The following is a 12,867-nucleotide window of genomic DNA, read 5'->3' as shown; positions in this document are numbered from 1 at the left end:
CTTGGCTGGTTGCCTGCTGGAGTGCTGATTGAGATTATGAGAAATAAAAATACCCTGTTCTCAGGAGATTTTGGGTTGCGTATAGATCATATATTCAGTAAAATTAGGGTTGCCTCACTAATTTTCAGTAATTGTGCCATTTGCCAAACTTTAATAAGGGCACAGTCCCATGGTTTTCATCACCTGGAAGACCAAAGAATGTTTGGAGCCCCAGCTCCAAGATCACAGGTCTCAGAACTGGGACTCTGAAGGCTAAGCCCCACCCCCATCACAGCTGATGGAAAGAACCATGCTGACTTCCTCCCTCAATGTGGGGCAGGGGAAAGATGCTGGGGTCAAGGAATAACACCAGTTCCTATCAGCATTGCAGCTTCCTTCCCTCACTTCTCCCACTGCTTTATACAGGCTGAAATGACTGTATAGATAAAACAACCGATATGAGGCACAGTGGTGGTGGAGACTGCCATTGCTGCATCTCATTCCGGGCACAGGATGCCACTGAGTTCAGAACCTTATGAGCAGGGCAGGCATGGGACACAGGTTTGTGGCTAAACCCTTCTTTACACGTGATTAGTTCTATATTGTTTCCAACTTTTTCCGAAAATCATTTATGCTGCATTTAACAACATAGATATCATTGGCTGCTGAATTTTTGGATGTAAGATTGGAAGGATTCTAATATTATTATTTTGGATCTGTACGACAAGCTGCCTTCAATTATCTTGGCAACATCCCACTTAACTTGAAATCTTGAACTTTTGGGCATGTCTATTCATATGTATAAAATCAGCCAATTTCACCCAAAATTTTTCAACATGCACAATTTTGTTTTCTGTATGTATATTATTTATTTATTTATTTTTGGATTTATATTCTGCCTTTTTCCTACAAAGGGCTCAAGGCAGCTTGCATCATTCTCCTCCTCCATCTTATTCCCACAACAACAGCCCTGTGAGGTAGGTTGGGCTGAGAGTCTGTGACTGGCCCATGTCACCCAGTTGGCTCCATGGCTGAGCGGGGACTAGAACCCAGGTTGTCTGAGTCCCAGTCCCACACTCTTAACCACTACACCACACTGGCTCTCACTGTATGTACATTACTCAAGCTATAAGGTATTAGATACCAACAGTAAATCACTTTATTATAATACTTTTCAAATTAACAACTGAATTGACCATTATTCTTGTAGAAATTGCTATTTTTCTTTACTGATTCTTGCTGTTGTCATTGTCTCCCGATAGAGTCTGTCTGTCATTCTTCCTTGCCTTCTTTCTTTGTTTAGAAAATCACTAATTTATATTTGCCGCTAAATCTTTTGTCTCTAACAATTGAGTTGCAAATTTAGATAGCTGCATCAGACAGTGCCAGTCCTAGACTAATTATTTACATAGCTCTTAATTTTGAAACCATGGGGTTGATTCAGCTGCATTCTTGTTCTAAACTTATCCCAACTTGTTCATGTTTCAGTAAGTTATGATACCATATTTTATCCATAGCTAATCTTTGAGAGCAACACAAAATGTTTTGTTGTATAGATGGAGTTTAAGTGGGGGATATAAATGGACGCAAGCATCTTTTTACCTCCTGCTTTCATTATGGACAGAATAAAATGTTGTTCAAGACTGTTTTATTGCTTTTACTAAAGTTTCCTTTATAAACTCATGGCAAATGGATAAGGGAACTTTATTATTATTCTATACTATCATATACCAGAGATTGGCATTGTTTATTATATTTCATCTTATCCCTTTTCATCTCATTGCTTGATGATATTTTGTAATAATATTGTACTCCACCTTGAGATTTATGTCTTTATAATATTATTAAAGCTGTTCTGTGTTCTTTTTTGTTGTTGTATATTGCCAAGTCATCTCCAATTTATGGCCACCCTATGAATGAAAGCCCTCCAGATTGTCCTGTCTGTGACAGTTCCATTCAGCTCTTTCAAATGCAAGGTTATGGCTTCCTTTATTGATTCAAGCCACCTCATATTTGGTCTTCTCTTTTGTATTTCCCTTTCTTCTCCAGGGAGTTTTGTCTTCTCATGATGTGTCCAAAGTATGTCAACCTCAGTTTTGTAATTTTTGTTTCTATGGAAAGCTCTGGCCTGATTTGATCTAGGATCCCCTTGTTCATCTTTCTGTCCTTTCTGTGATTGGGAATTCAATAGTTTGGATGAGCTTGACCTTGATTTCCAGTAAAATGGTCTTACACTTCCTTCATTGCTGCCCTCACACTTCAAATTTATTGGCTGCAATTTCCTTCTTTATTGAAGACTGAGTCAAGTTATGTGAAATTTAACAGTAAAGTCCTGTAATTCTTCTGTGAACATGATTTTTTTTGTTTCCTCAGTATTCAGCTGCGATCCTTCTTTTGTGCTTTGTTCTTTCACTTTTATCAGGAGTCATTTCAAGTCATTGCTGCTTTCTGCCAGTAGTATAGTATTATCTGAATATCTTAAATTAGTGATATTTCTTCCATCAATTTTCATTTCTTCCACTGATTCGAATCCAACTTTCCTTATTATATATTCTGCATACAGATTAAATAGATAGGGAGACAAATGTGTCCATGTCTGACACTTTTGGGAAACGGTTCGGTTTCTCCATACTCTGTCCTAAATGTACTTTCTTGTGTGTGATACAGGTCACACAAAATTCTGTAAAAACAAGTTATTATTTAACTCAATTGGACTTGTTCCTTTGAGTAAACAAAGTCTGGGTAATATTGTTATTTTTTTGATTAGGACAATTCATCCAAGGCTAGAGAGCTTTAAATTATTCCAATTTTAATATCTCTTTTTATATTTTTCCCATATTATTAAAAATCATCTTCAGTTTCATCAGATTATTCAGTTGAGAGAGGTAAACATGTTAGCACTTAGAGCACCTGAAACTCGCATTGAATTCTCTGTTAGTTATGAACCCTAATTATCTTAGCTAGTCAGACTGGCTAAGCAAGGGTTGGTGGAGCTGAGAATTATGGAAATTTGGGAGGGATCATATTTTGAAACTCCCAAAACTATTTCAACCAAGATGAGCCATCTGACTCTCAGTTTCTATAGAATGTTTTTAATGAGCAATGCTTTGTGAAGAGAGCTTCAGCAGGAATCTACATTGAAACACTGTTATATTAAGACCAAAGTCTGCTTTTACAGGTGAGTTTCACTGTTTGTTAGTGGCCATGACAATAGAAATGATTTATAATTATATATTTTAATTCAAAATTACTGAGCTATTCATTTTGTTTGCCTTAAATGTATTAGTGTTAATTTCGTTTCTGTACTGCCCAATAACTCTCTCGGTCATTCATAAAAAACAAACAAACCAACAAGCAACATAAATGATCTTGGGATTTTTATATGTGTTTGACAGAAAGGAAAAAATCCTGATAACCAATCTCTCCTTATATGGAAGATTATCCATTTCCCCATGACAAAATACTATGGACTGTATAGCTGGGGTCACACTAGCATTCTCTACACAGTTGCATTACATAAATGTTTGAATGTGTTGTAGCTGCTAATATATAGGTGAAACTACACGAACCAATCTTGATGCTGCCTGCTTAAAAAATAAATTGGGTTATATCCCTATCAGCACTCAGCTTAGCCTTTTCTTTTTTAAAATGAATTAATTAATGGATGAAGGAAAAACTGGTACTGCTCCGTGGCCTTTCTTCATCCAGACAAAGTAGCACTGAAAGCAGTAAGTTTAATCACAAAATAGAGTGGTTAGGTATGTCTGTATAAAGGTGAGCTAGCCACTTAAAGAGGTGTTACTACCTTTTTAAATTTCTCTTTTAAACCTTGCATAGGTAGGGTCTATACATGCATGAAACTGAAGTGGGAATGAGGTGCTGGAAAGCTGAGGTAACAGAAACTTAGGAAACTACTTTAGACTAAGTCATGCTATGAGTAATGTATCATTTCAGATATCAAATGCTCCCTCCAAAGAAAAATTAAAAAAAGAAAGATTTCCACCAAATCGAAAGCTTATGGGAGAGAAGAATTCTGTTGTCATTACCTACAACAGCAACCTTGCTGGATTGGTATGCAGGGAAGCAACAGCTTGGCTTTTGACATTATCCAAGCAGTTGAGAAAGTAGGTGACTTATAGCAGCTTGTTGGAATTCATGATCATTTAATGCACCTTCAAGTGGAGGAAGGAGCACAGTTTTGTTTTGCTTTGTTTTTTAAGGCATACATATTTGATCTGGAATTTATTTCATCTTTTCTTTCCATGTTCTGATCTATATGATATGAAGTTCATCCTCATTATTAAAGCATCTGAAATGTTCTGTTCTCATATGGGCCAAGTCCAGGCCTCTGGTGTTATGGCATTGCAGACCTCAGCTAAGTGAAGTGTAGACCTTTCTGCTTAATGTTTAACTTCTGTAGAATTCCAAGTTACTGTGTCAGGAATGCAATTCCACTGGAGTTTGCAAAGTGTCCTGGTAATTTGCTTTATGTTTACTGCCCTAAATCTATGTCGCAAAAAATATGACATCAACATATTTCTCTGCATTACAGAACTGGATCTTCAATGGCCGGGGAAAGATTGATCAACGGGCTGAAATGAAAATGAACTCTATCCTAGAAGAAATTCTGATTAAAAGATCGCAACAAAAGAAGAGAACATCTCCTTTAAATTATAAAGAGAGACTTTTTGTTCTTACAAAATCCATGTTAGCATATTATGAAGGTCGTCCAGAGGTAGGAGACTGTGGTATTTTGCTGTTTCTTTGAGATGATATTTGAGTGGGATTGCTCGATTGATTTTATTCTGCTGAACATTGATAGCAGCTATAGTAAGTACATACAATTAGCACAGGATGGAGGAATCATTAACCTTGATTAGCACTTCGACTCATATGCTGGATAAGTTAGATTGTACCATTTATCAATATGCCAGAAAAAAATAAAGTTAAACCTGTAATAATCTTGCGGAGCTGGAACAAAGCTGCATCCACTCTGCCACCAAACCAATACTCATTTCTTGATATGAAGAAATGATCAGACTAATCACTTCCACTATGGCACTCACTACAACATGTATAGGTTTTATTTGAATGTCTGTGGCATTCTTCCCTTCTAAATCTTTAGATTGTAACTGAAATGATATGGACCAAATAGCTTGAATCTTACCTACTACCTTTTCCACCCTCACCCCCTGTCTTTGGCTTTGTTTACCCTCTTGCCATTTAAGGAATTCTGGAGAATCAAGTTAGCCTAATAAAAGTATTACTCCAGTTTATTGATATCATTTTTTTTGATAGGACTGTTTGGTTGCTGATACAGTGGTATCTTGGCTCACGAACTTAATCCATTCCAGGACTCTGGTTGTGACATCAAATTGGTCGTGAGGCAAGTCAAATTTCCCCATAAGGTTCAATGTAAATAAGGTTAATCCATTCTGTAACTATTTTTTTTAATCAGAAAATTTGAAGCAAAGTGACAAAGAACAACAAAGATCGCGGCCCTCTCCCCCTCAGCACGGCCATAGATGGGCACGATTGCAGGCATGCTGGGGGAGAGACAGGCGCGATCGTGGGCGCAGTGGGGGAGGAGATGGGCATGATCGTTCTGGGGGGGAGATGGCTGAGATTGCGGTTGTGCTCATGCAGGAAAGACGGGTGTGATCTCGGCCATTCCCCCCCCCCCCCCAGAACGATCGTGACCATCTCCCCATCCCCACAAGCACAATCGCTATTGCACCTGTCTTCCCTGCACGAGCACGACTGCGATCATGGCCATCCCACTTGGGGGGGTAGGGAGATGGACACGATCGTGGTCGCCACCCAATGTGGAGTTCGAATTTTGTGTGACTCACAAATTTTGTGTGAGTCAAAATTTTTATGAAATTTTTGTTCGTGACCTGATTTGGTCATGAACTGAGGCGTTCGTGAGCCAAGGTACCACTGTATCTGAAGTGCACTGAGAAGTAAAGTATAATTGTTTTTAAGTTGAAGTTGTAGACCTTTCCTGCCCACAGGTTCTCTCGTGCACTTATCCTTCTTCTACTCGTGGTTGCTTACTGGTTCTTTAGATGATGTTATGACCATCCAGTTTTGGTTTCTGTCTAGCCAGCATTTTCAGCAAGCAGGGAAATGATGACATTTAATGGTGAACGCAAAGGAAAGCATGCTTTCTTCTGGTGTATTTATGCTAGCTCTCTATCCCACAATGCCACAGCTATGTAGCACAGTGCTTTTTTTGTAAAAAAAAAAAAAAAAAGTGCTGGAACTCACCTCTTGGGGTCACACTTTTACACTAAAAAAGATTTTCAATTCAGCAACTTGAAATAAAGAACTTATTTACCTTTTGCACGTAGCCACTCACTCTACACACACATAAACATAATGGTCGCCACCGGCAGTAAGCACTCTGGAGGTCAGGCAGGTACCAACACTGTGCTGTTTCCTGAAAACATCTGTATTTCAAGAAGCCTTTCTTGGTTAATCAGCCATGGGTTTTTACGTATACTCAGTTTAAAGATGGAGTTTTATTCTTTCTAACTTAAAAAAAAATGTTCACTCTCTGGAATCTGCTTAGATGCAGAACAGGATAAGAATATTGTAACTAAATAAACCCATGTTAGACCCAGCAGCTGCTTGCACCAGTATTGTCTCTATTTGTGAGTGTGGAAGGGCTGGCATAGAAAGAAGCAACAGCTTGGATTTTGACCTTATCCAAGCAGTTAAAGAAGTAGGTGACTTACAGTAGCTTCTATGCTGCTGCTTTGGAAAGAAGGGCCCCAGCTCAGAGTGCAAGCTTTGCATGCAAATAATCTCATAAAGAGAGCCAGTGTGGCATAGAATGTTGGGCTGGGACAGGGAGGGAAATGCCATGTTTTTTTCTTATATGAAAAATTAGAACTTGTTGGAGGTATTTACTTATTTAATTAATTACATCCTGCCCAACAGTCAAGAACCCTTGGACCAGTGTTTAGTCATAAAATGCAAATCAGCATTGGATTATCAACCAAGCAAATAATATAGTTTAAAAATGTTAAAAAGGTACTATAAACTTTTAAGAACTAGCAGCTCTCTCATAATGAAGACAGCAAATTAAAGATTAAATACTTGTTAGAAGAGGATGGTCATAATCTAGTGTCTAAAGACATCCACTGAAGATGCCAGGGAGACCTCTTTGGGAAGGACCTTCTCCAGGGAGGGACCATGACAGAGAAGGTTATTTCCCTGGTGGCCACCTCTCACACCACTGTGAGTGGAGGGACCTAAAGAAGAGTCTCTGAAGATTATCTAAATCGGCAGGAACATATGGGAGAAGGCACTCCATTCAAGTTAACTGTCCTAATCTTGTTTAGGGCTGTGACATTCAGCACCAGTGCTCTGAACCAGTCCTGGAAACTGATTAGCAACCAGTGTAGTTGCCTGTACTAATATGTTCAAAGTAGACAGTTGTAGGAAGCAGTCTCTGCCCTAATGAGTTTTTGGACCGATTTCAAGGTAGCTCCATGTGCAACACATTACAAAGGTCATTTTGTTTAAATGATTAAAGCGGAGGTTTAATTTTTTTTAAGCTGTGAACTCGACGTGATGTGACTTGGAACTTACCTTGCATGACTTCCTTACAGGATTGTGCCAAAGTGAAATAGTACAGGTCAATTGGTGACGAATTAAAATCTTGTTGTGGTTCACTGGGAATTGGTTTCCAAATGGTAAAAGGATTGAAGCCCTATGGTCAGGAAGAATTGTGCTCTCAGCTAGATGAGGCTGAGCAGAGGGCAGCAGCATCCGTCTCGGTTAAGTTGAAGAGGTAGAATATGGGGAAGTCTAATAAGCAGGGATATGGTTGCGTATGTTCTTTTTATCAGGAGACAAATTGCTCAGCCTGAACAGCAGAGCAAAAAGTGACTTTGCTTTTTCTTTCATTTATTTACCACCTTGCTACCAAGCCATCGTAAGCAATTTATCATTTTAAAACATTAAACAAGTGCTACAAAATATGTGATTGGGCAACAGAATTCTCTCATGATGGATGGTCCCTTTGGCATCTGATGGCATGTGCTACCCAGGCTTCCCTCAGTGGATACAGAGCTGCACTGGATACCTCAGTCAAAAAACCAGCTGCTGAGCATAACACAGCCTGCATAGTGCTTGCTTGATGCTAAATGAGGTTGCTCTTCTTGTCACTTTTGCCAGGAAAGATCACTGGGGAAACAAGGCTACTGTACAATGGAAATGACTAGGTCAGCACCCCTGTTTTCACCAGAAAGCCACTGGCCTACTGAGTCTGTGAAGTATCACAGAGGAGCAGGATAATGAACTTGTTTGTGTAGTTATATTACATCATGCAGATTTTTCCCCTTTGAAACTTATTGCCAAATATGTTTCAGAACTGAAAATAATTATTTAGTACTGAAATGTCACATGGGCATTAGTGTGAAAGCTTGGACTTGAAGGTGACTTATATTTTTAGACATGTGTGACCATGAAACCAAAGCACAAAGTTAACAAGCAAAACTTGTTTAAAAGAGAGAGAGAGGAGTTTCCTAGGCAAGATGTGAGGAGCATCTTACTTTGCAAACAGTTTGTAATTCTGCTGGTCTATCAAGAATTTCTGAAGAATTAAAGTCACAGTCTTGCATGCATTTACACGGGAGTGAGTCCCGCTGAATACTGTGAGACTTGCTTCTTAGACATGCATAGCATTGTACTGTAAAAGAACAAATTCAGTTTTAAAATATGCAACAAAAATTATGCCAGTCATTTATTTCAGCAAAGAACTATGCTGATGCTGAAGGTGATTGCAGATTGTTATAATGAGGGCCCTGAAAGCTAGAAGCCTGGAAATAAATTTTGCAGATATTGGAAAATGAATGTTTTGGGATTACCCAATGTTATAGCTATTAGTTGAAAGTGAATCAACTCCATGAAATATTGGTGTTTAGCAGATATCCCAGTCTGCTTAGCAAGCTCAAAACCTGTTTTGATTTTTTGTGGGAGGGGCAATGTTCTAAAACATTTGCATCCTGCTTTTTTGCTCAAATATATTCTTAAGGGGCAGTCAGGGTGGCTCATCTTTTAAAATAATTTCCTGCAAGAAATCAAGCACCTTCTTCCTTCTCCAGTAGAAATTGTATCCAGGCAACCAACCTAGAAAGTCCATTTTACAGCAGGTCTTCCCAGTGCTATCGTAAAACCCTGAACAATTGCACATAGTCAGTATAAGGCATGTCAGCTGCCTTCTACTTCGTTTTGTGAATTTTGACCTGTGCATTAGTTTATCTTTCACATAGTCTATTCTTATCTCCTTTTGTTCCCTGTGCCCTACTTGGCCTGTGAAGGGAAGTATAAAGATTGTAAGATAATTAGATTTGTGAACCACAAAAGAAAAAATGAAGAAGGGTGGTGGTGGAAGAAAGCAGATTAGAACGATGTGAATATTTTTTGGTGAGGTCTGAAAGCTTTCCCTTGTCTTTGGGTATGTCAGCTATGCTAACTCACAGATGAGCTAAGACACTCTGCACAGCATTTAGACACAGATTGGGTTCACATGGCATGGCAACACATCATGGGTAACTAGCCATGGTGGGTAACTAGCCTTGTTCTGTTATCCAAACAAGGACCTCTTCCTGCAGGTTGGCATGTTTTGGGGTAACAAGCCACCCTGACAGTGCATTGCTTGTTCTAGGGGTTGTTTGACCCACAAAGGGTAGTCATGTGAAACCAAGATATTTTTCATTGTGGGTTGCAAGAATTGGCCAGCTGCTCCTTTGCAATCTCTTTGCAAAACCCCTTCCTGTTCTTTGCAATCTCACCAATATCACTGCCAGTGCTGAAGCAGTACTTTAGAATGACCATCACTGGCTTACAACCTTTAAAAAAAATTTGCCTTAGAAATATGTATTCATGGATTGTGAAGGTAAAATCTTTGGTTGCTAATCTGCCTTCTCTCAAGGATGATTACAAACAAACAAAGGATTCTCTTCATCTTTCTAGTATGGACTTCAGTAGCCTGAGCCATAGGAGTTTAGGTTTGGATTCCTTGAGTTGCATACAGGACTGCTTTAGTAATGGCTTAATCAAGCTGATGTTTTCATTGCACATATCCCTTGTAAATATGGCAACACAGTTAAGCCAGATGTAATTGTGTTGTGTCTCCAGTACAACATAGATGGTATGTACTCAACGTCATGTTCCAATATTTTCAAAACAGTGTGCAGTCCTTGAAGTAGCAATATGAGAATTGTATCTGACCATTTCCTCTCAGTATCTAACCATTTCCTCTCTGTATCTAACCATTTCCTCGACGCATCAGTAAAAGTGTGGTACTAATAATACAATTAGTGCAGTAATATTGCTGTGCATGGGATGCAGGTGGCGCAGTGGTTTAAACTGCTGTGCTGCTGGACTGGTTGATCAAAAGGTTGCCGGTTCGAATCTGCACAACAGGGTGAGTTCCCATTGCTCCGTCCACCTCCTGTCAACCTTGCAGTTCGAAAGCATGCAAATGCAAGTAGATAAAACGGTACCACTTCCGTGGGAAGGCAACAGCGTTCCGTGCACTTCGGTGTTTAGTCATGCTGGCCATATGACCACGGAAACTGTCTGCAGACAAATGCTGGCTCCCTCAGCTAGGAAACGGATATGAGCACCGCCCCCTAGAGTCAGACATGACTGGACTTTACGTCAAGGGGAAACCTTTAACCTTTACCTTTATTGCTGTATAACACCCCCCTTTCCTTAACAGTGAGGTTCTTTGGCTTAGTTTTCCACTGTGTTCAATGTTAGTGTCTATGTAATATCTGTGTCTTTGTAATATCCATTATTTACAAATATGTAAAAAAATGGGTCTTCTGTAAGTAAGCAGAATGTACAGAGCACAACTGTTAATCCTGTTTGAAATTCCTTGAGGGGTCAGCTGTGTCCCAAGGTGCTTTACCTTAACTCAACTCTTGCCTGTTTGATGGCTTGGTCAGGTTCAAACATGATAGGAAACTGTGGTTTGCTTCTATGTGAATGAGCTGTGGTGAGACTTGGGCTCATGTGCTCTCCTCCCACTGCTGTCCTCCCGTTGCCCTGCCAGCAGAATTTGATTTTAGTGTAACCATTGTTCTCTATGACATCAAGTTGGAGAATTTAGGCTCCCCAAAGGGTGGGGCAGGGGACAAGAGGAAGGCAAATATGCCCAATTCACCACCTGCTTATGCCCTGTGATAATTACCCCCAGGTGAATATGGTCCTAGCCCAGGGGTCGGCAACCCTTAACACTCAAAGAGCCATTTGGACCCGTTTCCCACACAAAAGAAAACACCGGGAGCCACAAAACCCTTTTGACATCAAAAATGAAGATAACACTTCATATATCATTTTTTATCTCTGGCAGCTTCAAATAAAAGACTGTCACCTGTTTTAAAAAAGGACTTCTGGCCAGGCTAGGTTTGGTTTGGCTCCTAAAATGTAGAGCAAGGAAGGCTTGGAGGAGAGCAGTTGAAGCAGTGGATCAGTGGCAAGGTGAAGGTCAAGGGAACCAGAAAATTATCTATTTGAACAGTGCCCCAAAAAGTGAGGACTAGCCTATTGCAATCAAGCCCAGTTAACATGAAAGAGAAGCTAAATTATAGTAGATGTTTAGGCTTAAGAATATTTCTGTAAACTTAAGCTTGGGCATGTTATCTTTTTATCTATGGAGAATGCGCATTTTGTAAATGAAGGATTTGGTCCAAAGGAGTATGAGTCATCTGAATAGTGATTTGCTGGATGAGGCCTTCTTCCAGAGGTCTGGACGCTGGAGCCTTCTGTTGAGAGTCGTCTTGTGTCTCTAGGCCTGCTGATTTGGGGTAGTAGAGCATATACATTAAAAAAGATCCTCCTCCTCAAATTGGCACCAGAATGGAGGGATGGTTGACAGGCAGCCCTTTCTTGCTTTCCATGTGGACATTTACAGCTGTAAATTAATGGGAGATGCATTGGCAGCTAGCCCAATGGTTATATTTTGCCTTCACTGTAGGAGGCAATGTGCCTCTGAGTACCAGTTACTAGGGACAATGAGTAGGCCAGTGCTATTGCACTTATATTCTCTTTGTGGGCTTCCTGTAGCTGGTTGGCCACTGTGGGAGCAGAACACTGGAACAAATAGACCTTTGGTTTGATCCAGCACAGCTCTTGTTCTATTCTTACCAAGCCTGCCTCCTATACATTTTACCTCCTGTACAATGTTCTCACAAGTGGTGTTTCACCAACAGTATTGCAGTATACTCTTGTGCTCGCCACATGGGGGAAGAGAGCTATCTTGATTAAGAAGATGGTTGTAGCACTTAAAAAATAAATCTATGTGCAGAATATCTATTCTCACACAAGAGTTGTATACCAGAAGGGTGCACTCCTGTAGAAGAATTTAAGTAATTCATAAAGTGACAGAAAATTTAAAGGGGTTGCCTCTTTCAAATGGTAATAGTATGTACAGGAGATTTCAGAGAACTTCAGTCATGGTGATGATCAGTCACTAATGCATTGCTCTCTCTCTGAAAGCCTCTAAACATTTTTTTAAAGAGTTTCACAGGCATGGGCAACCACATTCCACACATCAACTAATAAATCAAGGGAAAGTAATGTGTATTCTGGCATATTACATACTGCTTTGAGTATCTAAGTAGAAGTACTGCTTTGAAAAAAGACATGTGGACTCTATGTGGAAAGCAAGAACAAAATACTGTGAACTGATATGTAAACTCTGTCTCATATACTGTTCTGGGTTCTATCTGAAATGGGTGTTCATATGTACATTGACAGTAATAATTGTCCTTTTTATGCATCCGCCTGAATGGTTCTATACTTCCTTTGCAAAATGCAGCTGTTAAGGAGTGAATGTGAATGTTTCCTGTGTGATATTTTTAAGGG

The 12,867-nt window shown here is 39.7% G+C and overlaps 1 protein-coding gene across 4 annotated transcripts in view; it reads left to right on the top strand.

Annotated features, from left to right (window-relative positions):
* The window catches only part of TEC (tec protein tyrosine kinase), a 52,632-nt gene that overhangs the window by 17,606 nt on the left and 22,159 nt on the right, over positions 1–12,867 (top strand). The window contains exons 1-2 of one of the 4 annotated variants that reach the window (XM_044418127.1): positions 2,645–3,157; positions 4,532–4,714. In XM_044418127.1, coding sequence (XP_044274062.1) covers positions 4,577–4,714 — 138 coding nt within the window. In that variant the 5' untranslated portion in view covers positions 2,645–3,157; positions 4,532–4,576. Of the gene's footprint in view, positions 1–2,644; positions 3,158–4,024; positions 4,104–4,531; positions 4,715–12,867 lie in introns of those variants that run through there. The other 3 variants (XM_044418130.1, XR_006413529.1, XM_044418128.1) reach the window with 3 other exon arrangements.

This window comes from Varanus komodoensis, unplaced genomic scaffold (genome assembly GCF_004798865.1).
Source record: "Varanus komodoensis strain SLA01 unplaced genomic scaffold, ASM479886v1 scaffold9, whole genome shotgun sequence".
In the NCBI taxonomy this organism is placed as follows: domain Eukaryota; kingdom Metazoa; phylum Chordata; class Lepidosauria; order Squamata; family Varanidae; genus Varanus; species Varanus komodoensis.
This window is presented reverse-complemented; position numbering and strand designations above follow the sequence as displayed.